This window comes from Ranitomeya variabilis, chromosome 2 (genome assembly GCF_051348905.1).
Source record: "Ranitomeya variabilis isolate aRanVar5 chromosome 2, aRanVar5.hap1, whole genome shotgun sequence".
In the NCBI taxonomy this organism is placed as follows: domain Eukaryota; kingdom Metazoa; phylum Chordata; class Amphibia; order Anura; family Dendrobatidae; genus Ranitomeya; species Ranitomeya variabilis.
Window position 1 is genome coordinate 1,027,815,425 of NC_135233.1, and position 27,413 is coordinate 1,027,842,837.

The 27,413-nt window shown below is 45.0% G+C and overlaps 1 protein-coding gene across 1 annotated transcript in view; it reads right to left on the reverse strand.

Moving 5' to 3' along the window:
* EIPR1 (EARP complex and GARP complex interacting protein 1) overlaps positions 1-27,413 on the reverse strand; it is a 285,030-nt gene that overhangs the window by 129,963 nt on the left and 127,654 nt on the right. The window contains exon 4 of the mRNA XM_077291375.1: positions 15,111-15,267. Coding sequence (XP_077147490.1) covers positions 15,111-15,267 — 157 coding nt within the window. The remainder of the gene's footprint in view (positions 1-15,110; positions 15,268-27,413) is intronic.

The following is a 27,413-nucleotide window of genomic DNA, read 5'->3' on the forward strand; positions in this document are numbered from 1 at the left end:
TCCCAGCAATTACCCCATCATAGTGCACATTACAGGGTCTGACTCTTCGGTTGTCTCGCCGGGATAATGGTAGATGTTATATCAGAGCTCCCAGGGTCGCTATTCCACCTGTGATATACACACAGAGAAGAGATATTGACAAGCGTAGGGAGATGACAGAGAACAGACCATAGAGTCCATACAAGGTCCAAAGCCAGTTGACACGAGAGTCACCACCTGGCTTATCTGGCCATCTCCATGGAACAAGGCGACCAGTGGGTCCCAAACCTGGCTTTCTCCAAACATATCCATGGTTCAGAGATGGTCACTGGATCAGATCTGTGTCCTTCCAACCGGAGCTGAAAACCCCTAGGTTGTTTCCTATAGAATCATAGATCAGCGTCCCTCGTGATGGTGCCATGATGAATTGGCTGCAGTCCTTTCTCTTGTCTGTTGGGTGGTTTGCAGAATGTCCGGATGGTAGCTCTGTGTTACTTCAGTCTCTCATGATGTGATCTCTGAGTCTTTTTATACCCAAAGCATGTAAGCTATTTTTAGAATTACCCAGGGTCCTTCAGTCCAACATCAAGATAAGGTAAACAATGGTGATGGGATCAAGTTGCACTATTAGCATATCAGCACACATCAATAAACAAAGCTTAACACACCCTATGTACAGTCACTATTACATAGGCCTCTTTCACACTTCCGTCTTTCAGCTCCAGTCACAATCCGTCGATTTTTGAGAATGCAGGATCCTGCAAAAAAATTTGCAGGATCCTGCATTTTCCCATAGACTTGTATTAGCGACGGATTGTGACGGGTGGCCATCCGTTTCATCCGTCGTGCCTATGCAGCATCAATAGTAACAAGATATAATGTTAAATAATGATAATAAAAAAAAAATCGTTATATTCTCACCTATCGGCGTTCCCGAGCATCGTCTCCGATGCTCCCGGCATCAGTACGCCTGCGCAGGAGCCGTGACAGGAAGCAAGTAAGAGGACGTCATCGTATGAAGATGTGAGGTGCCGGACCTGGACCGAGACGCCCATCGCACCGGGACCGCCCCTGGTTGAGTATAATCTAACTTGTTTTTCTTCTCTTTCAGGTTACATTGTTAAATATGCTTATTTTGCACATTTATTTAATCAAGACTATTCACCCGGTGTATTACTCTTAAAGAAAAATGTCATGATATTCTCATAAAAAGTGTAGTGGTTTATTGAATTGTCCACAGAAAAACCACATTGCAGCAAAACATAAAAATAGATGAAATAGTTACGAACAGATTGTCCATGTGTAGATATCAGCACTTGATACTCATCTTTCACAAAGTTCTGAATGGTAAAAGCCGTCTGTCTGTGTGAAATGTGAAGGTCATCATGGCTACCAGCTACCAGCTGTTGCTTCCTTATGTGACTTGTCTGATGTCGATGGAGAATGATGGTGAAGGCAGGAGGTGACAGCCCCCACGTGACAAAAGCCCCCACACCCTCCTAAGAGACGTTTATATATGTGTCCTACAGACCACGTGTTGTCCTTTATATGGTGTTGACTTATGCTCTGAGCTACATACACAGAAATAGCCCTTTGTAATGTCAGCAAGAAGCAATGTGCTCAGTACAGGATTGAGAATATGAATAATTCAATTAATAATTAATATTTAACATACATCGGGGCTTATCTACAGCATTACAGAATGCTGTAGATAAGCCCCTGATGGCGGTGGCCTTAGCTTATAGACCAAAAATGGGGTGACAGATTCCTTATGGCGGTGCTGATGACATCCTGTCCATCTTTTACGCTGTATTCAATCACTGGGCTCAGGGGTGAGGTTTACATTTACAGCATGTGACAGCAGGGGCAATTCATTGGATGCAGCAGTCACAAGAAATATGGAAGCGACTTTGTGTTCCAGAAGACTTTGGGTTCACTTGAGGGATGTAATTGTAATAGTGGAGGTAAGTTAATTGTTAACTTTTTTTTCACATAAGTTTGCCAATGTTTGGGCAACTTTTGTAAAAATGGGCAAAAAAATCTCTAATGACTAACCTAATGAAGATATTGTTCTTTTTTATCCCCTAAACTAGGATGTCCATCCCGGCAGCCATGCACTTTTTCGATTCTGTCTCCAGCCTCTACTTTCTCCTGATCCAAGAAAATTAATGATTATGACAAATTAAATCAAAATTGAGCTTAGAATCACATTTGTGAGAAGCCAGGAGGGTCTGCTTACTAATCTGACAGAAAGCGGAGTTGTCGAGACAAACACTGAAAGGCAACAAGGAGCTTGTTATGTATTGTAAACTCGGTACCAAAGCAACTGCAGAAGCAAAATGGATATTTTTTTAAACAAAATATAGAATTTTAACATAATATATGCAATGCAAAAAAAAAAAAAAGAGAATAACACCATGTAAATGCGTCGGTAGCCTTTAGTTCTGCAGTGACAATCTGACTTTATGGTGAAGACTTGAATGCAAAGCATGCACTACAGGATCTCACATAACCATGGTATAGCTGTTGGGCTGTGTAGCAAGCAGGACAGCAGACAGTCTACTCTTATCACTTTCAGCATTTTTCGTCATCTAAGCTCCTATTAAAAGGTCATTATGATTACAACTAACATATAGAGATATCTCAAAAGTTATAATTCGTGGGGAATTCAAAGTTTGACTCACGCCATAATAAAGAGGCTATGGCGCGACTTTCACTGCAGTGGGAGAGTTGAAAATAGGCCATGAACAGTATATGGCCCAAATTAAAGGGGATCTGTCAATAGAATCAACCATCCTAAGCAGTCAATATGGACATGTAGATCATAGGAAGCTGAATAAAATGATACATTGATATCAGAGATCTGATGTTTTATTCCAGAGAAATCCAGGTTTTTCTTATATGTAAATGCGCGGTTGAGATCCATAGGCCGGACACTGATCTCCCTGAGGATCTGACTCTAGAGCTTACTCTAGATAAAAGGGAGAGTTATCAGTGTGAGACAAGTAACTAACACAGAACAGGAGAACCGAACTTTGCCTTCCTGCAAACACATGTTTTGCAGCTCTCCAAGCTCTGAGGTGTCGCAAGAATATTGCAAACCTGTCTGCCTGTAAGTTGGAGGCTGAGAAGCAGATGTGTCAGGTGTAATCACACACGGCTCTGCAGTGAGATCAGGTGAACATAGAGCGGCCATCACATATCACATTGGTACCACCCTCTTTCATTTAATATAAGCTCTGCAGTCAGATTCCCGGAGAGATATATATCCCACCCATAGATCTTAACAGCTCATTTACATATTAAGAAAAACATGTATTTCTCTGGAATAAGACATCGGATCGTAAATATCAAGGTATCGTTTTATTCAGCTTCCTATGACCTACAGACTCATATAGACGGCTTAAGAGGGATGATCCTATTGACTGATGACTTGGTTTTCCAGGATTAGAAAAATATGGCTGCTTACTTTCATGATGATGGTGGGCTGAATACGGGTCTTAACTAATAAATTAGCAGCCGCACGCATTAGACATTTGCTGCAAAACTTTTGTACTTTTAGGTCATTGAATGGGGTTAAACCTACACGTGACTTCATTAAGAAAGCGAAATATGGGGTTTTGCACTGGAGGCTTAATTTTTACACTGCTGCCTGGAAAATGTCACATCGGCTTAAAAGGTCCAAACACCATCTCTGACAAGCTACCACTCAGTTTATTCCCATGACATGTCAGAAGTGGTTTCTAAAGACCCCAAACAATTTAGAAAGTTGTTGGCCAAACCATCATTCACCCGATTACTCTCTCCCCTGATTGCTCTTCTGGCCAAGGGCTCTTGTGGTTTTTTTCTGGCAGACTTCTCTGGTGGCGGCTCACCGCTTAGAGAACCAAAAGGACTGGCAGTCCGAAATCAGACAAAATAGATACTTCGATCCCTCAACACAGTCGGAAGACCTCCACATTACGCTAATGTCAATGAGGGCCTTAAGGTATTTCCTACAGACCGGAGGGCATTCCAAAATTCTGCAGGTAGGACAACTTAAATCATTCTCTATTTATTATTTATTAGATTTGGCGCCTACAATTTATCGAAACTGTGATTTTGCAGATAAGTTCCTTGGAATTTTCCTATGAAATCTGCTATAGTAGAGAAAGTTACATGAAAAATAGTAAACACACAATAATACACAGAGTATAAATTAAATAAAAAAATGATGGACGACAGGCTTCCCGTCACATGTGGAAAGGGTTAACGGTTCATGTAAACCCCCTTCCTGCTGGGAAGCCGCGCTGTAAACAGGAGCCTTGCTTCCTAGTTCTGGCCATTACCAGTGACAAGAGAATGAGATATTTTAAAAATAAAATAGGACAGCAATAAAGGGAAACCATAGGAACAGCAATGTGTTCTCGGCAATTACTTTGCTGCTGGGTCTTTTCCTGGTACCCGCTGAGCAGGTTTTTTTTCCTTTTTTATATTTGTTAGGAAATTCAAACAGAACAGGTATGAGATGTCAGCGCCAGGTATGTGTCTGCATGATCTTACTATACACCTGGGACTCAGAGCAAAATCCTCGTGTCATTATTCTTCTCTGCTCCAACGCCGATGCAAGTGCCAATAGAGATCAGAAGCATTGTCTAAGCCGAGAAATGAGGCCACACAGAGCATTAGTCTGAAGGGAGGACGCAACTCATTATATGGAGGGCTGCCAGGTCAGGGCAGTGCCATTCACTCAAGGAAAATTATAAAATTAATAAAAATGGTGCCCCCCCCCCAACCCTGACAACCTTGCTGACTCAATGCGTGAAGGCCACCATTATGCATTCGTGTCTACCAATCTATAAACCTTTTTCCCCCCTCTTATCCCTAAACTATTCGTTATAAAAAGTATATATGTGTAATAATGAATCCTACCAAATACATGAAAAATTGTAAAATTGCAAGACGATATTTTCAAATACAAGCATTTCAATATCAAATTGTACCCCCTCGCAGTACTGTGTAACCAGTGGCCACAACATTTCTAGGGAGCTGGCTGCTACTGCGCTTAGAAGGAACCGGTCATGTGAATTTTACACCTCAAATTAAGGACATATACAGTGGGGAAAAAAGTATTTAGTCAGTGACCAACTGTGCAAGTTCTCCCACTTAAAAAGATGAGAGAGGCCTGTAATTTACATCATAGGTAGACCACAACTATGAGAGTTAAAATGAGAAAATAAATCCAGAAAATCACCTTGTCTGATTTGACAAGATTTATTTTGCAAATTATGGTGGAAAATAAGTATTTGGTCATTAACAAAAGTTGATCTCAATATTTTGTTATATATCCTTTGTTGGCAATGACAGAGGTCAAACGTTTTCTGTAAGTCTTCACAAGGTTGGCACACACTGTTGGTGGTATGTTGGCCTATTCCTCCATGCAGATTTTCTCTAGAGCAGTGATGTTTTATGCATGTCGCTGGGCAACATGGACTTTCAACTCCTTCCAAAGGTTTTCTATGGGGTTGAGATCTAGAGACTGGCTAGGCCACTCCAGGACCTTCATTTGCTTCTTACGAAGCCACTCCTTCAGTGCCTTGGCGGTGTGCTTGGGATCATTATCATGCTGAAAGACCCAGCCACGTTTCATCCTCAATGCCCTTGCTGACAAAAGAAAGTTTGCACTCAAAATCTCACGATACATGGCCCCATTCATTCTTTCATGTACACGAATCAGTCGTCCTGGTCCCTTTGCAGAGAAACAGCCCCAAAGCATGATGTTGCCACCCCCATGCTTCACAGTAGGTATGGTGTTCTCTGTATGCAACTCAGAATTCTGTCTCCTCCAAACACGACAAGTTTTGTTTCTACTAAACAGTTCAACTTTGGTTTCATCAGACCATATGACATTCTCCCAATACTCTTCTGGATAATCCAAATGCTCTCTAGCAAACTTCAGATGGGCCCGGACATGTACTGGCTTAAGCAGAGGGTCACATCTGGCACTGCAGGATCCGGGTGGTTTTGTGATTTTTGCTCACCATTCTTGTGATCATTTTGACCTCACAGGGTGAGATCTTGCGTGAAGCCCCAGATCGAGGGAGATGATCAGTGGTATGTATGTCTTCCATTTTCTTATTGTTACTCCCACAGTAGATTTCATCACACCAAGCTGCTTGCTATTGCAGAAACAGTCTTGCCAGCCTGGTGCCGGGTTACAATTTTGTTTCTGGTGTCCTTCGACAGCTCTTTGATCTTCACCATAGTGGAGTTTGGAGTGTGACTGTTTGAGGTTGTGGACAAGTGTCTTTTATACTGATAAGTTCAAACAGGTGCCAATAATACAGGTAATGAGTGGAGAACAGAGGAGCCTCTTAAAGAAGAAGTTACAGGTCTGTGAGAGCCCGAAATCTGGCATGTTTTTATGTGACCAAATACTTATTGTACACCATAATTTGCTAAATAAATCTTGCCAAACCAGACAAAGTGATTTTCTGGATTTGTTTTCTCACTTTGACTCTCATGGTTGTGGTCTACCTATTGTTAGATGTCGAGTTCCCGCCCCTGCACAAGGAGAATCTCGAGCCACCTCCGCTGCGGTCTCCCATTCTTCTCCAGCCGCAGTGGAGCCTGCTCAGAAGAGACATCGGTCTCAGCGTCTGGCTCAGGCAGATACTGTGCGCTTGGTTGCTGCGGCTCAGCCATTGTAGCCAGTACTGGTCAGCGGCTAGCAGACGCTTCTGGGCTAAGTCCTACTTTTCTCCTTCTGAGCATGCCCAAAGGAGGACCTTTCATTGGAGGTCGGGGATCACACGCTCAGGTCCTGTAGCAGCTCCCATTGGTCCTCTAGGAAGGTCATGAAGTTGCTCCAACTATAAAAGGTTTGCATGGCCGCACGGGCATGCGCTAGTATCATTTATGTTTGAGCTTGTCCCCAGTGAATACTCTGCCACTCAGGCTACATGTGGAGTGTGTCCGTCTAGACGTGGGAATTGTTCAGGCAGGCAGCTAGCGTCAATGGGGGCAAATAGACGCTTGGCTTGGCTCTGGTTCCATCTTGTGTGCGGTTAGCACAGAAGTGTTCCAAGCAAGCACAACCCTAGTTAGGGTATTAGTCCCACTAATATTACACGACTCTGTGAAGCAACAGGGTTCGTCCTTGTACTGACCGAGTGACGGAACTCACGTCTAATTTGGCATTGTACCGCCATATGGGGCAGCCATTTCACTAGCAGCAGGTCTCTCTCCTGCACGGTGGACCCCGGGCTGTGAATGCACCAATATCAACTTCACATTTACTCGGTCCGTTCCGCCAGCAGTAAAAGAATAAAAGCACCAGGGTCTGGCTAGTAAATGGCGGACGATCAGCGTCTACAATGGTACATCCAGCAGCTGGAGGGTAGGTTGGCAGCTCTAGAACGCACAACCTCAGCTGTGGATGTTAACGCAGTCGCTGTTCAGGCTGCTAGCGTAGCTGCAGCCAGTTTGTCCTCTGCCACCCCGACATTATCCCGTCTCACGTTACCAGACAAGTTTGCTGGTGACAGTAAGCTATGTTGGGGATTCGTGAGCCAGTGTGCCATACATCTAGAGCTCCTGGCTGCATGTTTTCCTACGGAACGGGTTAAAGTGGGATTTATCATATCCTTTCTGTCGGGCAGGGGGTTGGAGTGGGCAATGCGCTGTGGGGGCGTGATGATCATGTGGTGCAGAGTGCTCCTCGCTTCCTGGACTCTCTGAAACAGGTCTTTTTGGGACCTCGTGTCACCAATGATACGGCGCCCAACTGCTGGCATTAATACAGGGCTCGTCCATGGTCAGCCAATTCGCCGTCCACTTCCGGACTTTGGCATCAGAGCTGGAGTGGCCGGATAAAGTCCTTATTCCGGTGTTCTGGAGGGGACTGGATGACCATGTGAAGGACGACTTGGCCACCAGGGAGATTCCCGCCACACTGGAGGAGCATATATCTATATCCACCCGCATCGACCTTCGTTTTAACGAGCAAAGGTTGGAGCAGACCCAGTGTAGGCAGAGTTTCCAGTTGGCTCTTACCTTCGCCAGTCCTCTGGAATCTCCTGTTCAGGCATCCGACTCCCATGAGGCCATGGAGGTTTCTCGAGCGGGACCTAAGTGCCGGGCTGCTTGAATACCCGTGGTCTGTAATGTCTGCCAGCAGTTAGGACATTATGCCAATAAATGTCCCCAGGGGTCGGGAAAACGATCGCGTCTAGTAACCATAGGAGGAGGTTCACTAGACACAACGGCGTTTTCTTCTAAACTGTCCTTTAAGGGGACAATTACCATTGGCCCATCCACTCTTACGGTAGAGCTTGGCGTGGAATCTGGGGCAGAGGGCAGTATTATGTTATCTGCCTTTGCCCAACGTCACGCAATACCCCTGGTGATGCTCGCCAAGCCAGTAACCGTACGAGTGGTGAATGGGTTGACAATGCCCTCACAGATTACTCACCAGACCATCACATTTACTCTACGTCGCCATCTCATCAGGAGATTATATCTTTACTTGTCATTCCTGAGGGCATTGATGAGGTCCTGTTAGGGATACCTTGGCATCGGTATCACTCCCCTCATATAGAGTGGTCCACAGGCAGAATTTTGGGTTAAAGTAAACCTTGTGAGGGTAGATGTCAGAGGGAGTGCATTCAGGTTGCTACTACAGAGGTACCCTCAGATCTTTCATCTCTCCTCAAGCATTATCGGCCCTATGCGGACGTGTTCTCCAAGAGGGCTGCAGAGACCCTTCCACCTCACCGCCCCATGACTGTCCTATTGACCTCTTGCATGGTGCCGAGCCTCCCCGGGGTTGAGTCTATCCATTATCTCTCCTGGAGACGGAGGCAATGTCTCAGTACATCCAGGAGAATCTGGCAAGAGGATTCATTAGGAAGTTAGTGTCTCCTGCAGGGGCTGGGTTGTTCTTCGTGCAGAAGAAGAACGGAGAACTACGTCCATGCATAGACTACAGGGGTCTTAACGCCATCACCGTTAAGAATAAGTATCTACTGCCCCTGATATCTGAGCTCTTTGATAGGCTTCTTGGAGCAAGGGTATTTACTAAACTAGATCTGCGGGGTGTTTACAACCTGATTCGCATCCGTGAGGGGGATGAATGGAAGACGGCTTTTAACACCAGGGATGGGCACTATGAATACCTAGTGATACCCTTTGGGCTCTGTAATGCCCCAGCCGTTTTCCAAGACTTTGTATATGATATCTTCCGGGAAATGTTCTCCACCTCGGTCGTAGTCTATCTGGATGATATTCTCATCTACTCTCCAGATATTGACTCCCACCGGAGAGATGTTTGCAAAGTCTTCGACCTCTTACGGGCAAACTCCCTCTACGCCAAGTTGGAGAAATGTGTGTTTGAGCAGGAGTCCTTACCTTTCCTTGGCTATATCATCTCCACCCAGGGAATGGCTATGGATCCTGCCAAACTACAGGCTGTGATGGACTGGCAAGAACCCCATTCTCTTAAAGTGGTGCAGCGCTTTACGGGGTTCATTAAGTATTATCGTCAGTTCATCCCTCATTTCTCAACTTTGGTAGCTCCCTTGGTTGCCCTCACCAAGAAGGGGGCAAATCCCAAAATGTGGGCAGAGGAGGTCTCCAAGGCCTTCACCTCTATTAAGTCTCATTTTGCTAGCGCTCCCATCCTACATCGCCCCGATGTAGAAAAGCCGTTTAAAATGGAGGTGGATGCCTCCTCCGTTGGTGCTGGAGAAGTCCTTTTCCAAATGGATGCTCAAGGTCGGAAGCATCCTTGCTTCTTCTTTTCTAAGACCTTCACACCAGCGTAGGGGAATTATTCCATCGGAGGACAGGGAGCTGCTAGCCATGAAGTTGGCTTTCTCGGAGTGGAGACACCTCCTGGAGGGGGCTCACTTTCCCTTCCAAGTTTATACAGACCACAAGAATTTAGTGTACATTCAGACTGCCCAGCGGCTAAATTCTCGCCAGGCTAGATGGTCCCTGTTCTTCTCCCGGTTCCATTTCACCCACCATTTTCTCTCCGGGGAGAAGAACGCTCTCTCTTGCTCCGTTATGTCATCTGAGGAGCAGGAAGAGGAGCCTCGGCTTATTGTCTCTTCTGAGAGCCTGAGAACCGTGGCTCAGGTCTCGCTAGAGGTCTGTGACTACGGGAAAGACTTTTGTACTATCACAATTGCAACCGGAGGTTCTCTCTTGGGCTCATTCGTCCAGGGAGGGTGGACATTTTGGGACCAAGAGGACATCTGAGCTGCTGGCGAGGACATACTGGTGGCCACATATGGCCCGTGACGTCGGGGACTATATTCAGGCATTTGTCTCCTGTGCCAAGAATAAGTCCCCTCGACAACGGCCAGCTGGGTTTCTTTACCCCCTGCCGGTGGAGGACAGGCCCTGGGAGATGGTCGGGATGGACTCTGTGGTAGGCTTACCCAAGTCTCAAAGCTGCACCATTATTTGGGTGATCACCGACCATTTTTCCAAAATGGTGCACTTGGTGCCTCTTCCACGGCTACCTTCTGCACGGGCTCTGGCAGCCTTGTTTATTAAATACATCTTTCGCCTACATGGTATGCCAGACAAAATTGTCAGTGACCGGGGTCCCCAGTTTGCGTCTCGGTTCTGAAGAGAGCTTTGTCGTCTACTCAGCATTGAGCTGAATCTCCCTTCCGCATATCATCCCGAGACGAATGGGTTGGTAGAGAGGGCCAACCAGACCTTGGTCACATATCTGTGACATTTTGTTTCAGCCAGGCAGGATGACTGGGCATCCTTGCTACCGTGGGCGGAGTTTGCGCTGAACAACGCCGTAGCCGACTCCACTGGGCAGACCCCATTCCTCCTTAACTAAGGTCAGCATCCGCGGGTTCCTGTGCCTATGTCTGTGTCTTCCGCCGACTCCAGGGTGGCAGACTGGGCTGTGGAGGCACGTGACATTTGGGACCGCACTCAGGATGCCAACCGGGCCTCCAAGGAGAGAATGAGGGTCTTCGCCGATGCACATTTGCACCCCTGTTATGTTGGGCTGGTGGTTAGGAGCACTAGAAATGACCAGATGAGCAAACTAGCAATACAGGACGAGCTCTGGGAAGTGGGAGCTCTGCTGACCGCAACCCCTAATCCTATCACAACAACTAGAAATAGCCGTGGAGCGTTCCTGACTCTGCCTAGACGCCTCTTCACAGCCTAAGAGCTAACTACCCCTAAAGATAGAAAATACAGCCTACCTTGCCTCAGAGAAATTCCACAAAGAAATAGGCAGCCCCCACATATATTGACTGTGAGTTAAGATGGAAGTCACAAACACAGGAATGAAATAGGTTTCAGCATAGGAGGCCAGACTGAACTAAACAGACTGAGGATAGAAAAGGTATCTTTGCGGTCAGCAAAAAAACTAACAAAAAACCACGCAGAGTGTGCAAAAGAAACCACCGCACCGACTCACGGCACGGTGGTGCCACTCTGCATCCCAGAGCTTCCAGCTAACAAGATAAAATCATAATAGCAAGCTGGACAAAAACACAGTGGTAACAAATAAGCTAGCAGGGACTTAGCTTTTGCTGAAGTAGACAGGTCATCTGAAAGATCCAAAAGAACTGAACCAGTACTAGGACATTGACAGCTGGCATCAAGTAACGATCTGAGTGGAGTTAAATAGAGCAGCCAGCCAAGACCTGAACGAGATCAGCTGGAGAAGGAATCTCAGAACCAGCAGCTCCACTCACAGCCACCAGAGGGAGTCCATGAACAGAACTCGCCGAAGTACCATTCACAACCACAGGAGGGAGCTCGAGAACAGAATTCACAACACACCCCGCTCTGACCTTTGCTCGATTTAGTGTGGCTCTCCGCCCGTAATATCAGGCTGCACGTTGAATCCACCAAGTTTGCACCTCACTACTTGGGTCCCTTCAAGGTGCTGTAACAGGTTAACCCTGTGGTCTACCGTCTGGCTCTTCCTCCACACCTCTCCGCCCGTAATATCAGGCTGCGCGTTGAGTCCACTAAGTTTGCACCTCGCTACTTGGGTCCCTTCAAGGTCCTGGAACAGGTTAACCCTGTGGTCTACCGTCTGGCTCTTCCTCCACGCCTAGGTATCACAGACACCTTTCATGTGTCCCTCTTAAAGCCCGTACACATGTCCCAGTTTTCCGAGTCATCTGCCGGGACATCGGGTTCGTCGGACGATTACGAGGTGTATGCTATCCTGGGGTGTAAGGTGGTACTTGGTAAAAAATTTTATTTGGTGGACTGGAAGGGTTATGGTCCAGAAGACAGGTCCTGGGAGCCTGCTGAGCACATTCAAGCTCCGCAGCTCATTGCTGCATTCAAGCGTAGCGAGGTTCAAGGAGGGGGGCCCTAGGAGGGGGGGTAATGTTAGATGTCGAGTTCCCGCCCCTGCACAGGGGGAATCTCGAGCCACCTCCGCTGCGGTCTCCCATTCTTCTTCAGCCACAGTGGAGCCTGCTCAGCGGAGACGTCAGTCCCAGCGTCTGGCTCAGGAAGATACTGTGCGCTTGGTTGCTGCTGCCCTTCCAGGCTCAGCCATTGTAGCCAGTACTGCTCAGCGGTGAGCAGACGCTTCTGGGCTAAGTCCTACTTTTCGCCTTCTGAGCATGCCCAAAGGAGGACCTTTCATTGGAGGTCGGGGATCACACGCTCAGGTCCCAATGGTTCTGTAGGAAGGTCATGAAGTTACTACAACAATAAAAGGTTCGCATGGCCGCACGGCCATGCGCTAGTATCATTTTTGTTTGAGCTTGTCCCCAGTGAATACTCTGCCACTCAGGCTACATGTGGAGTGTGTCCGTCTAGACGTGGGAATTGTTCAGGCAGGCAGCTGGCGTCAGTGGGGGCAATTAGTCGCTTGGCTTGGCTCTGGTTCCTTCTTGTGTGCGGTTAGCACAGAAGTGTTCCGAGCAAGCACAACCCTAGTTAGGGTATTAGTCCCACTAATATTACACGACTCTGTGAAGCAACAGGGTTCGTCTTTGTACTGACCGAGTGATGGAACTTGCGTCTAATTTGGCATTGTACCGCCATATGGGGCTATTTCACTAGCAGCAGGTCTCTCTCCTGCACGGTGGACCCCGGGCTGTGAACGCACCAATATCAACTTCACATTTACTTGGTGCGTTCCGCCAGCCGTAACACCTATGATGTCAATTACAGGCCTCTCTCATCTTTTTAAAAAGTGGAAGAACTTGCACAATTGGTGGCTGACTAAATACTTTTTTTTCCCACTGTGTGTGTGTATTTATATGGGCTTTCTTGCAAATTAAATCCCTAACTTGTTTTGCCTTTTGTGAGAATGAGAAATTCATAGTTGATATTGTATGCAAATCCCGGGTGGAGCAATGCACTTGCAGCTCTTCTGCCTTCCCTCCTATATCCAGGCCACCATCTGTCTCCTGCGTGTGAGTGACAGGTTCCTCTTGTTACAGTGAACTGCCCCATCACAGGAGGTAAGCGGTAGGGGGGAGATGAGAGGGAGGGCAGCAGAGCTGCAAGTGTAAAGTCCCACTCAGAAGCATTTATACCTCATTAGCATATGATTTCAAAGCTGGATTTCTCAGAAATGGCAAAACGGATTTCTACAATCAAGGTATGGATTTAATCAGCATGAAAGCCCCTCTAAAAATATGCCATTAGTTTGAGGTATAAAGTTGTAATGATAGGTTTCTTCTGATGACTCTTCCATGAAGGCCATATTTGTGCAGGTGTCTTTGAACAGTAGAAGAATGTATCACAAATCCAGAGTCTGCTAAATCTCTCTGAAGGTCTTTTTTAATGAAACGGGGGTTCTGATTAGCCTCCCTAGCAATCCTACAAGCAGCTTTCACTGAAATTTTGCTTGGTCTTCCAGACCTTATCTTGACCTCCTCTTGTTCCTGTTAACTGCCATTTCTTAATTACATTTCAAATTGAGAAAAGGGTGTTACAGCCTTCTACTGCTTATGGGCCCTATCTATTTTCATCTTCAGAGTGCTAGGCAGCTGCTTAGAAGAACCCATGGCTACTGTTTTTTGGCACAAGGTTAAAGGAGGCTGGCTTTTCATAAAGCTGGGGAATTTGCATCACCTGGCCTTTCCTATCAATGATCGTGAACAAGCCATAACCCTAACAGGCTAATTAATGTCTGAAACCTTGGTCAAAGTTATCTGAGGACACAAATCTCCAAAGTGCCAAAACTTCTGCATAGACCCATTTTTCTTTTTGTAATTTTTAAAATGTATAAACTGAAAAAATATATATTTTTTGCCTAAAATACAAAGGAAATGTGTCATCTTTAACTTTGCGACTTTTAGAGATCATTTCAGCTTCAACTTGCTTAACTGTTCACAATAACAGTAATTTTGACCCAAATTTTTAAAAGCCAATATATACTGTATTTTATCCCTTTTATTTGATACAGTTTTTGCTTTTACGTACTGTATGTTTTTTTGCCATTTCACCTTCTGTAACCTTTTTTAAGCACTGTACTTCTTTTTGTATATTAAATCTAAAATGTTATTCATTTGTTCCTCATTGCGCTAATGCATTTATTCAAGGAGAGAAAATAGCTTGGTTGTGTTACCTTGTAGCCAGAGTGCAAGTAGTGAACCGTTCAGGAGCTCGGTAAATCTGAGTGTGCAAGTGTGCCAGTGTGTTGCCCAGTGCAGGCGCAGACCTTGTAAAATCACGGACGCTGGCAGTGAAAAGTGTGGCGTGGATGTGGGGACTGTTTGTGGGGTGCGCTTAACTCATTGTTGGCCTATTGCAAGGTGAGTGGACGAGTGAGTGGCAATCACAGTACCCCTCTGTGACCAAATCCAAGGCACACGTATCGTGAGCGACGGGTGTTTATGGCAGATAAATATTGGTTGTCACTTTCAAGGGATTTTTTTTTTTTGCAAGAGCGGGAGGGGAGGCAACAACGCATAGTGATTTGCAGATTGCCAATCATTTTGTCTATAAAATGAGATCTCAAGTATTCGGAAAGCACGGGGACCATTTAAATAAGTGGAACTCATGTGAGTGACAGCCACTTTGTAAGAACAGGAACATGAAGTGTTCTCCAGGATATTGGAGATGCAACACTTTGGATATTCAGATCATTTTTGTAAAAACTATTCAAAACGATAGATGCAGAACATTACCAGGCCATATTGCTCTGGGCGTCGTTATCAAGGTGACACAGAAGCTCCAAGGTTTGGGTGTTGTTTGAAGAATCATCGGGGACTTCAAGACTACCTGCCTGTAGTTCCTTTGGTATCCTCCACACTGCCGCACAAGATGTGACTTTGCTGTCTGAAGCTGAAACAGAGAGAAAATGAAAAAAAAAATAAAAAACCCAGTAGATCAGTAGATGTCGCGCACACTTGGAATGAGTGCACAAAGCACAGGAGCCATGCACAGCTGTTGCCTGAAATATTTAAGGCCTTCTTTTTTTAATAAGCGGCAGAATGCAGAGAGGAGATAGAGGGGAAAAGCCTGGAGTCGCCAATCAGTTCTTCGCAGAACTCGTAATTTGCATATGTTTAACCCAGTTTCTCCATGTTCTGAAACCAGTGTGCATGTCTTGATGAAAATTTAATTCTTCTGGGGGGGATGAAGGGGAACAGAATTCCTAACCACAGTCTTTATTTTTGTTATGCAAATGAAGGCGGATGCTAAATTGGTTCTTGTCAAGCAAATGGTTATAAGAGAGTTATAACTCAATTACTACCTGCGTAGTAAAAAAAAAAAAAAAAAAAGGCAGTAGAAATATGAAAAAAAAATATGCAGATACACACAGAAGTATACATTGTGTAAGATGAATGACGATGCCCCCGGTGTACACAGCACTAACTGATGACTGACCTGTAAGGGACTGGATGTGTCAGACAAGTCAATCTATAAGCAAAAGTGAGAAGGAAAAAACAATAAATAGTGGAGAAAATAAGTATTTGCAGAGCCAGCTTCAGCACCCTGAGCAGGCCCACTTGCCGTCGGGGACATCGGCGCTATGTTAGCATGGTGCCAGTGCCCAGGGGTGGAACTTCCCCCGCTTGGTCAGGGACCCCAGGATTTGCAATACTTACCTCTCCCCATTCCTACGCTGCGGCGTCTTCAGACTCTGACATTTCAGGTCAGAGGGCACAATGCCATCACGTCTGTGCGCCCTCTGCCTGAGCAGTCAGTGCAGACAGCCGGAAGATGGCAACGTTGAGGAGTCCAGAGCAGAGCAGCGGCCAGTGTGGAGAGATTTTCATTTTTTTTTATGTTTGAAGCATTATACTGGAGCATCATATGGGGCCCATCTTATACTGGAGCATCATATGGGGCCCATCTTATACTGGAGCATCATATGGGGCCCATCTTATCCTGGAGCATCATATGGGGCCCATCATATACTGGAGCATCATATGGGGCCCATCATATACTGGATCAACATATGGGGCCCATCATATACTGGAGCATCATATGGGGCCCATCATATACTGGATAAACATATGGGGCCCATCATATACTGGAGCATCATATGGGGCCCATCATATACTGGATAAACATATGGGGCCCATCATATACTGGAGCATCATATGGGGCCCATCATATACTGGAGCATCATATGGGGCCCACCATATACTGGAGCATCATATGGGGCCCATCATATACCGGAACAACATATGGGGCCCATCATATACTGGAGCAACATATGGGGCCCATCATATACTGGATCAACATATGGGGCCCATCATATACTGGAGCATCATATGGGGCCCATCATATACTGGATAAACATATGGGGCCCATCATATACTGGAGCATCATATGGGGCCCATCATATACTGGATAAACATATGGGGCCCATCATATACTGGAGCATCATATGGGGCCCATCGTATACTGGAGCAACATATGGGGCCCATCGTATACTGGAGCAACATATGGGGCCCATCACATACAGTATACTGGAGCATCATATGGGGCCCATTATATACTGGAGTATCATATGATCATATGGGGCCCATCATATACTGGAGCATCATATGGGGCCCATCAAATACTGGAGCATCATATGGGGCACATCATATGCTTGAGCATCATATGGGGCCCATCATATACTGTATACTGGAGCATCATATGGGGCACATCATATATGAAGCATCGTATGGGGTCCATTATATATGAAGCAAAATATGGGGTCCATTCTGTATGGAGCATTATATGGGGCCCATCATAACACTGGAGCATTATATGGGGCCCATTATATATGGAGTATTATATGGGGCCCATCATATGCTGAATGGAAAACTATATGGGGATCATTATGTATGGTGCAATATATGGAACCCATCATATACTGTATGGAGCATTACAAAGGGCTCATTATACTGTATGGAGCATTTTATGGGGTCCATTATTCTGTATGAAGCACTATGTGGTGCCCATAATACTGTATGGAGGATTATACGGTCCGATTTCTGAGCTATTGATATCACTCATGTAATGTAAGAAGTGTAATTTTTTGCATTGTACTACACCTATATTTCTCTGCCGTATCTGTGCAATATGAATCGTGGTATGTGTTAAAGGAGCCCACTGAGAATCTTTCGCCCGGGGCCCACGAAAACCTGGTGCTGGCCCTGAGTATTTAATACACTGCCGATTTTGTAAGTTTACCCACCTACAAAGAATGGAGAGGTCTGTAATTTTTATCGTAGGTACACTTCAGCTGTGAGAGACCGAATATAAAAAATCTAGAAAATTACATTGTATTATTTTTACATAATTAAATTGCATTTTATTTTATTTTATTTTAGTATTTGATCACGTACCTAACAGAAGATCAAAGAAAATGGAAGAAACACAAGATGACTGTCAATCTTCCATAGTCTGGGGCTCCATGCATTATCTTGCCTCATGAGGAAAGGATGATTCTGAGATAGGTAAGGAATCAGCCCAGAACTATGAGAGAGGACCTGGTCAAGAGAAGACGATCTTGGACCAAAGTCTCAAACATTACCGTTAGAAACACACTATGCCATCATAGATTAAAATCCAGCAGGGTACGCAAGGTCCCTCTGCTCACACCAGCACATGTACAGTCATGTTTGAAGTTCGCCAATGACCATCTGGACGATCCAGAGAAGGCATGGGAGAAGGTCATGAGGTCAGATGAAAAATAGAACTTTTTGGTATCAACTCCACTCGCCATTTTTGGAAAAAGAAAAATGATGAATATAACCCCAAGAAGACCGTCCCAACCATGAAGCATGGTGGGGGAAACATCACACTTTGAGAGTGCTTTTCTGCAAAGGGGACAGGACGACTGCACCATATTGACAGAAAGATGGGTGGTGTCATGTATCGCGATATTTTGGACAACAACTTTCTTCCCTCAGTAAGCACATTGAAGATGGGCTGGGTCTTCCAGCATGACAATGACCCGAGACACACAGGCAGGGCAACTAAGGAGTAGCTCTGTAAGAAGCTTTTCAAGGTCTTGAAGTGGCATAGCCAGTCTCCAGACCTGAATCCAATAGAAAATCTTTGGCGGGATCTGCAACTCAATGTTGCCCAGCGGATAGCCCCAAAACCTGAAAGATCTGGAGAATATCTGTATAGAGGAGTGGGCCAAAATCCCATCTGCAGTGTGTGCAAACTTGGTCAAGAACTACAGGGAACGTCTGACATCTGTATTTGCATACAAATATTAAGTTTTGTTTTTCTATTGTATTAAATATTTATTTAATGTAATAAAATGCAAATTAATTATGTAAAAATCATACAATGTGATTTTCTGAATTTATTTTTTAAGATTCTGTCCCTCACAGTTGAAGTGTACCTATGATGAAAATTACAGACCTCTCCATTCTTTGTTGGTTGTAAAACTTGCAAAATCGGCAGTGGATCAAATACTTATCTTCCCCACTGTATATAAAAACTGTGATTTTCTCACCATTCCTGGGTACAGTGCTAAGTCTCCACCATTGCTCTATGTGTCTGTTACTGTTTAAAGGGCTGCAATCATGTCAACAGCACTGCAGCGAATAACGGAGCTCAGTGGTTTGGCGGGGTGGATGGCATAGCTGCTGAGCTCACTTATTGGCTGTAGCGCTCTCCATGCAATGTCAGCGCTGCAAACCATAGTAGGAACACAGGGCTTTTCCAAAACCATTACCACCCATTAAAGTTCATCTTTATGATCTGGCATATGGGGGTCTTATGGGCCAGACAATATTTTCTGTGAAAAAAGTAAACATATTAACTCTCCTCCAGAAAAGGTGTAGTAGACAGACTAACTTTCTTCTGTAGGGAATGACAGTTTCCACATCAATGTGGGCTTTATGTCACTGCTGCAGAAATCAAACATCACTGTTCAGGCCAGGTAAACAGGGATCCCAACATGGTCCCTTATGGTAGGGGACCACAACACTCAACACAGGAACAATGTCGAATATATAAGGTCACTCATTTTTGTTTTCGCCTTTATGATAAGTAAGCCTTTATGATAAGTAAACTTTACTGGTGTCCATGACCACTTACCCAGTTAACTAGAATGAGAACCATTGAACTTGATTGTAGCGTAATGTTGATAACGATGATTGACATTGATTACAGTATATAGAGAAACTGAGGAACAAAATAGCGCAAAAGGGTCTTATCCGATGATTAGAGACAATATTGTGAAAGAGAAAGGCTCAGCTGGTTCAGCTGTGTGATACACAACAATAAAGGAACCCAGAAATGTCAGCTGCCGCAGACCCACCGGTTAGAAATCCGGTAAAGTGCGAAGTAGAAATAAGTGGGTTCTCTGTGCTGCTGATGGAGATCCAAAGGCAGATTCCAGGAGACAGGAATGGTATCAATGTGGTTTATTATCAACGCATTTCGAAGTAATCCGACTTCTTCATCAGGAAAAAAAACACAAACTTTTGTTATTCTTTTCCTGATGAAGTCATCAGATGACTTCAAAACGCGTTGGTAATGAACCGCATCAATACCAATCCAGCCTCCTGGAATCTTCCTCTTGATCATCATCAGCGCAGAGCACCCACTTATTCCTACTTGACATTGAAGATTATAGTTTCTGTTATGTTATTTGAGAAAATAACACAAGTGCACTTGGATCTATTTGTAACTTCCTTAGCAATGAGTGGAATGAGCAGCAAGTTTGGTCCTCTTTTGTGTTCCTGCTACCGTGGCACCAGTGGGAGTGGGGGATTGAGGAACTGAACTCTGGTGGTGGAACCTAGATCTAACAGATCCCCGGAGATGATCCAACAGCCCTGTATTCTATCCAAGTCCCACCTGTCTTCATGGAGCTTATCAATATGCGAGTTTCCTTCTTCGTTTTCAGCAAGTTTCCCATCCACTTGTGTAGTGTGCATCATAGCGAACACCATCGATGGCCGGCGTTGAGCGCTCTAGTCACGTACAATATAATAATGCTGAAAATTATAATTATGAAAAATGCTCATTGCTGGCTCCTGCCATAAATTAGGACTAGGAAGTGGAAGATTTGGACAAACATACAGTGGTTGCTCTCCCCCCCCTTTATTTCTTTCGCTCCGGCAGAAAGGATTAAAGGGTTTTGTGTTGAATATTCTACATGAAGAATATGCTGGCTAACCGGCCTGGATTCTGATTATAGCTGTGCGGGGACTCGTTAGCTGGCATTACCACTCACAGCTGTTCAATCATCCGCCTTTTGTTCCTTACAGCCCCTCACGCTGGGTAACCCTATGACTGCCAGACGCCGCTCCGCGCAGTGCATTTGTGGTGTGGAGCTCTTGCAGAGCTGGCGGGGTGGAGGAATGCAAGAGCGAAGCAATTTTCTGTCAATGCTGTCTAATCTTATCCACATTACAGCAGTGAGGGGTGGATGGCATAGCAGCACTCCAGCTTATACAAAGAGCAGGTACAACATACTGGAGATTTCTTTTTTCTTTTTTTTTCAGTGCAGTGTCTAGACAGGTACTGTAGAAAAAAACAAAATCTGATAATGTTTGACAGGTGAGAATTTCCATAATGCTCTCAGACCTATTCATGAAGTCAATTTCTGTTGTTCAACCTGATAATTTTGGATGGTGAGGATATAATCTACTTGATGGAATTTTGAAATTGCAGGTACACGAGGCAACCGCAGGGGCCCAGGAGGTCTTCCCCCATCTAAAGGGGTTCATTACGAAGAATTCTTGGACTGCGAAGGGCCCACATACTGTTCTGGCAGAGGGGCCTTCTTCTGCCTCTGTCCACCAATGCAGACATCAAAGGATTAAGTAAACTACTCAAAACCCTTGTACCCATAAATACTCCGTACAGGTAGTAGTGCCATATCCTTCTCTATAATGGAACGGATGAATGTACGCCGGACACATCCCAGGTGAAGACAGTCTGGGCTCCATTTAGAGTCGGCCGGACATATATGCTCAAGGCATAAATGACTGATAGAGGCCTGTGATGGATGCCGTACAGTGACGTCTGTCCCTCATAGGGGCCACTGTAAAGAAAAAACTAAATTCTAAACGCCTGATTTACAACTAGCAAGGAGACATACAAGCAACTATTCTTTCCTATACAGTTAAATAAATTGTATGCGGCACTCACTGACCAAAAAGAAGCCATAGGGGACACTCTTTTGGTCTCCTTCTGGTGCATGTAGCCTAAAACCAATTTGATAGAGCCACTACAGCCAGAGGCTTATTCACACACGAGGGGAGATTTTTTTGATAATGTAGTAAAATGCTATAATTTATTGTAAGTCGAAAATGGTGCAACATGTCTGAGCAATGTGCGAGATACTATTTTTTTATCTGCCTTGTGCCACGTGATGGCTGATGTATGCACACAACATATCGTGCCTCTGAAGGCTGTAACAAAATTTGGCAACTCATATTAGCCTCAATACACATGATAAATGTGACGCAGGTGACATAGACCTAATTCAGACATCCATTTTCTGCCTATGTTTTCCATGGACAGAACACATTCCCAAAAATTTATAGGGTTGGTGTTTACTTCTGGAACAAGAATCCACAAAAGAGAAAAAAAAATGAGATTGAACAAACACCCAGGTTGATTGTGATGCTTAATGCAGTGATCAGTAATGGACAGCAGCATTTAAGGGGTTAACAGAAGCTAATGGCACTGTGAAGAGGCAGATGCTGGCTGTGTAACATGGCCGACATCTGACCTAAATGGCGTGGGCTCAACTCTTGAGCCTGCTCCACGCACGCTGTCCATGGAGTGTAACTTTTCTGATCGGTATTTTACAAGTAGGATTTAATGAAAAGCCTCCTGGAGTAAGGTGGGCCCACATTTTTAAGAGGCAGTCACATGACCCCCCCCCGTGTGGGGAATAGAGTGGAATCGTGACAGTGGGTGCTTCCCACAATGTGACGATTCAGCAGTCTGCAGTCACATAGCGTAACTGCAGACTTTTCATTTCAGTCTGGGCAACCCACATAGCGCTTCAGCAAAGCAAGACATTTTGGACAATTGTATGCTTCCAGATTTGTAGGACCAGGCTCAGGAAGGCCACTTTATATTGAAGCATGAATGTGCCCCGATGCAAAGAACAGGGTCCAAAAAAAGCCAGGTTGACCGAGTTTGGAGTGGAAAAACTTGACTTTCCTGCACAGAGCCCTGACCTCGGTTCCATCAAACACCTCTCGTTAAAGTTTAATGTCTGACCTGACAAATGGACTTCTACACAATCCAAACTTTGTATAAATCCTTAGTAGAAAAGCAAAACCTATTACAGCTCCAAAGGGGGAATCAGTTCCTATTAGACACCCAAGCTTTGGCGGAATGGCCATGCCTCCCCCACTGCAACCAATGTAGGGAATTGGAGTTTGGCTATGTCATCAAGTGAAAAGATTCTGGCAGAACAAATCTTGCAAAATATCTTTAATTGATCTTAAAAAGGTTGTCCTTTTTAGCGCAAGCAAACCCTTTAAACATGCCGTATTCGCACATATGGTCATCATAAAGGGGAGTTCACAGTTGAAGATCTTCAATGGTCCAAACTAGAGTGTTATCATGAACGGCACCTCTACCTTCATGAAATTATTGTGACCATTCAGTACATGGCTTCATATTTAAAAGGGCTCTAAATTATACTATAATTTTAAAGGAAATAAAAGATAGCACCATCTTATATCATTATATTAAATAATTATTATTATTATACAGCATGCAAATTCTACCAAAAGCGCTTAATTCACAGGAAAAAAGCTATCTAGTTACATGATGAGCAAAACAGTAACAGTTACTGTTTTTAACTTTTGAAGTTCAGGCTCCATATATCTCCATCCACTACTACTCGTGAGACTACCATCGTTTTATAGACAATCATTTTGGCTATCTCATACATAAATTTGACTTACAACTATTTAGCATAGGATAAGTTATGCAGATTCTCGTCATGTTGCTGCATTGTTACGGTTTTGCTCCTAGAGGTGGATAGCATTAAGCTACTTACGGGTAGCTGCGTTTTTCGGAGGCCCATGACAGCACTACGAGAGAGGGGATCCGCCCTTCAGGAACAGGAAACCTACAGAGATACAAAAGGGCGGCACCTCTCCCTATGCATCAGTTGTATATTAGAGCCTGAGAGGACTACCGCGGTTAGTAGCACACAAATATTATATACAGTTTATATACAAAACTTAATCCAATACAAATACCACACGTGAGATCTATATATATCTCATTATATACATTATAGGAAGTGCAACCCCCCGTGAATAGGGAGGGAACTAAGGGTGCTGTCATGGGCCTCCGAAAAACGCAGCTACCCGTAAGTAGCTTAATGCTTTATTCGGACTCCCATGACAGCACTACGAGAGAATTACAGAGATGTAAAACTACCTTAGGGAGGGACTATAGCCTGCAGCACCCTTAACCCGAAGGTGAGATCAGAGGAGCACCCCAAGTCCAACCGATAGTGTTTGAAAAAGGTGGAAGGGGACGACCACGTAGCTGCCTTACATATCTGGTCGATTGATACTCCAGATCTTTCCGCCCAGGATGTAGCCATGGCCCTGGTGGAATGCGCCCTCAGATTCTGCGGAGCCGGACCTCCACCTGCAGTATAAGCCAGAGAGATAGCCTCCCTAATCCACTTCGCTAGTGTGAACTTTGAAACTCTAAGCCCTTTCCTAGGACCTTGGAAGGATAAAAATAACGCATCCTCTCTCTTCCAAGCGTTAGTGACTGTGATGTATTCTAACAGGCATCTCCTAACATCTAATGTATGGAGTAGTTCTTCTTTGGCGTTAGAGGGGTTAGGGAGAAATGATGGTAACACTATCTCCTGTGATCTGTGAAAATGTGAGGCGACTTTTGGCAAATAGGCGGGGTCCGGTTTTAGGACCACTCTGTCCTGTAAAAACTCTGTATATGGGGAGAGTCTAGAGAGCGCTTGAATGTCCCCTACTCTACGAGCAGATGTTATCGCTACCAAGAACGCTGTCTTGAGGGACAATAATTTAATTGAAGCAGAATGTAAGGGCTCAAACGGTTCTCTAGTCAAGGCTGACAGGACTAGGTTGAGATCCCAAGGTACCGACCTGTTCTTGTGTATAGGTCTAGCTCTACTAGAAGCTTTTATAAACCTTGATACCCAATAGTTATTAGCAACGTTACAAGAAAACAGGGCCCCCAGGGCTGAGACTTGTACTTTTAGTGTACTCGTGGATAGGTTTAACTCTAACCCTTTCTGCAGGAATTCTAAAATTTGGTTAATTGGTAACCCTTCTTCAATTCTGAAATCTGAAGAGGCCAAGAACTTCCTCCAGGTTCTAGAGTAGATCTTTGTTGTGATATTTTTTCTACTCTTCATAAGGGTATCAATTAAGTTTGGGGAAAAACCTCTGTTTTTTAATAATGACCTCTCAAACACCATGCCGTCAAATGGAGCCCCTTCACTTGCGGATGGGTGATCGGACCTTGATGGAGTAAATTGGGAATGTCCGGAAGTACCCAGGGGTCTTCCACCGACATGGTCCTGAGCCACGCGAACCAAGCTCTCTTGGGCCAGAAAGGGGCGACCAGTATGACCCTTGCTCGGTCCTCCCTTATTTTCCTGACCACAAGAGGTAATAGGCCCAGCGGGGGAAACGCATAAGCCAAACGGAAGTCCCATTTGATCAGGAAGGCGTCCACTGCCAACGGATTCTCCCTGGGATTCAGAGAACAGAATTTTTTTGTTTTTCTGTTGTCCCTGGTGGCAAACAGGTCCACGTCTGGATGACCCCACATGTGGACAATCTGACCGAAGATGTCTCTGTTCAGGGACCATTCCCCTTGTTTTAACGTGTTGCGGCTTAGAAAGTCCGCTTTTATGTTTTCTTTCCCTTTTAAATGTAGAGCAGTTAAAGATAGTAAATTGCTCTCTGCTGTCTGGAGAAGGCGGTCTGCTACTTCCATCAGAGCTTCGGAGTGTGTTCCACCCTGGTGGTTTACGTAGGCTACTGCCACCTGGTTGTCGGAGAGGATCTTGACATGGTGACCCTGTAGATACACGAGGAGTTTTTTAACTGCTAGCTCAATAGCCATTAACTCTCTCTGATTGGAGGAAGCTGATGTTTGAGGGTCCCATAGCCCTTGAACTACGATGTCACCCATGTGCGCCCCCCATCCCGTAGGGCTGGCGTCAGTTGTTATTACACGAGTCACATGTGTCACCCAGGGAACTCCTGCCGACAGATTGCCTTCTACTAGCCACCATCTGAGAGATGTAAGTACTACTGGACTTAACGTCACCTGACCCTGCAAGGACCCCTGTAAGGCTCTATCATTGTCCAGAACCTCAAACTGTAAAGGTCTGGTATGGAATTGGGCCCAACGGACGGCAGGAATGCACGAAGTTAGGGATCCTAACAGTGACATAGCCTGTCTAAGGGTCATGGATGGTTTATTAATCGCCTTCAACACCTGTTGTTGAATGTGGAGTAATTTATCAGGCGGCAAACAGCATTGTTGGGTCTCTGAATTTAATAACAGTCCGAGGAATCTCTGAATTTTTAGGGGCTGTAAACGGGATTTGTCATAATTTATAATCCAGCCCAGATGTTCTAGTTTGGCTATGGCTGTCATTGCTTGCGAAAGGCAATGATCTGCTGAATTCCCCACAATAAGGAAATCATCCAGATAAGGTATTATGAGGATATCGGATTCTCGCAAATATGCCATAACCTCAGCGACTACCTTGGTAAATACCCTAGGAGCTGCAGAAATGCCGAAGGGAAGGGCTCGATATTGAAAATGACGAACCATTCCCTCTATAGACACCGCCACCCTCAGGAACCTCTGGAAGTTCTCATGGATAGGAACATGATAGTATGCGTCCTTAAGATCTACAACTACCATAAAGCAGTGTTTGAACAATATCTTTATTGTAGTATTGATAGACTCCATTTTGAAGGTTTTATTAACCAGGAATTCATTAAGAGATTTAAGATTAATGATGGTCCTAAATGACTTATCTGGTTTTTGAATCAGAAATAGAGGAGAGTAGAACCCTCTTCCTCTTTCTGAATCTGGGATCTCAATCAGCACCTTTTTAAGACATAAATTGGTGACTTCAGCTTCCAAAGCCGTTTGTTCAATAGAGGAGGAACGCAAGGGGGTTAATTTGAACTTATCCTGAGGCCAATGGTCAAACTCCAGTCTCAGGCCGTCTGATACAATGCCTCGGACCCAGTCACTATTAGTGATGTCAGACCATGCGGAAGAGAAGGCTGCCAATCTCCCTCCCACAGGGATTGCTAGTCATTGGTCTGACTTTTTACGTTCTTTTGAGGAACGGCGGAACATATAGCCCGTACCTCTCTTGCGTCTATCCTCCCATCTGAAATTATCTCTCGAGGGTGAGGACGCGCGTTTCCTTCCGCGACCAAACCTCCTTCTGTTGAAGGGGCGACGGTAAGATGCTGATGCCAGATTAGGGAACTTCTTCTTGTCATCACTTGCTTTTTCAAGCAAGTCATCCAGAGTTGGTCCGAAGAGATATTCCCCTTTACAAGGAATAGCGCAGAGCTTGGATCTTGATTGGATGTCACCGGACCAACATTTTAACCATAAGGCTCTACGAGCCGCGTTGGAAAGACCTGCTGCTCTGGCCGCCATCTTGACAGAATCCAATGAAGCGTCCGACAGGAAGGCCGCAGCATCTTGAATTACTGGGAGCGCATTCAGGATTGTATTCCTGGACGCACCTTCCTTAAGTTGTGACTCCAGTTGATTCAGCCAGACCATTAAGGATCTTCCTGTACACGTTGCGGCCACCGCTGGTCTCAGAGATCCAGCCGCCATCTCCCAGGTACCTTTAAGAAAGGTGTCTGCCTTCCTATCAAGCGGATCTTTAAGGGACCCCATATCCTCAAAGGGTAATGCGGCTTTTTTGAACGCTTTTGCCACCGCAGCATCTAGCTTAGGGGCCTTGTCCCAGGTATCAACCGCTGCATCCT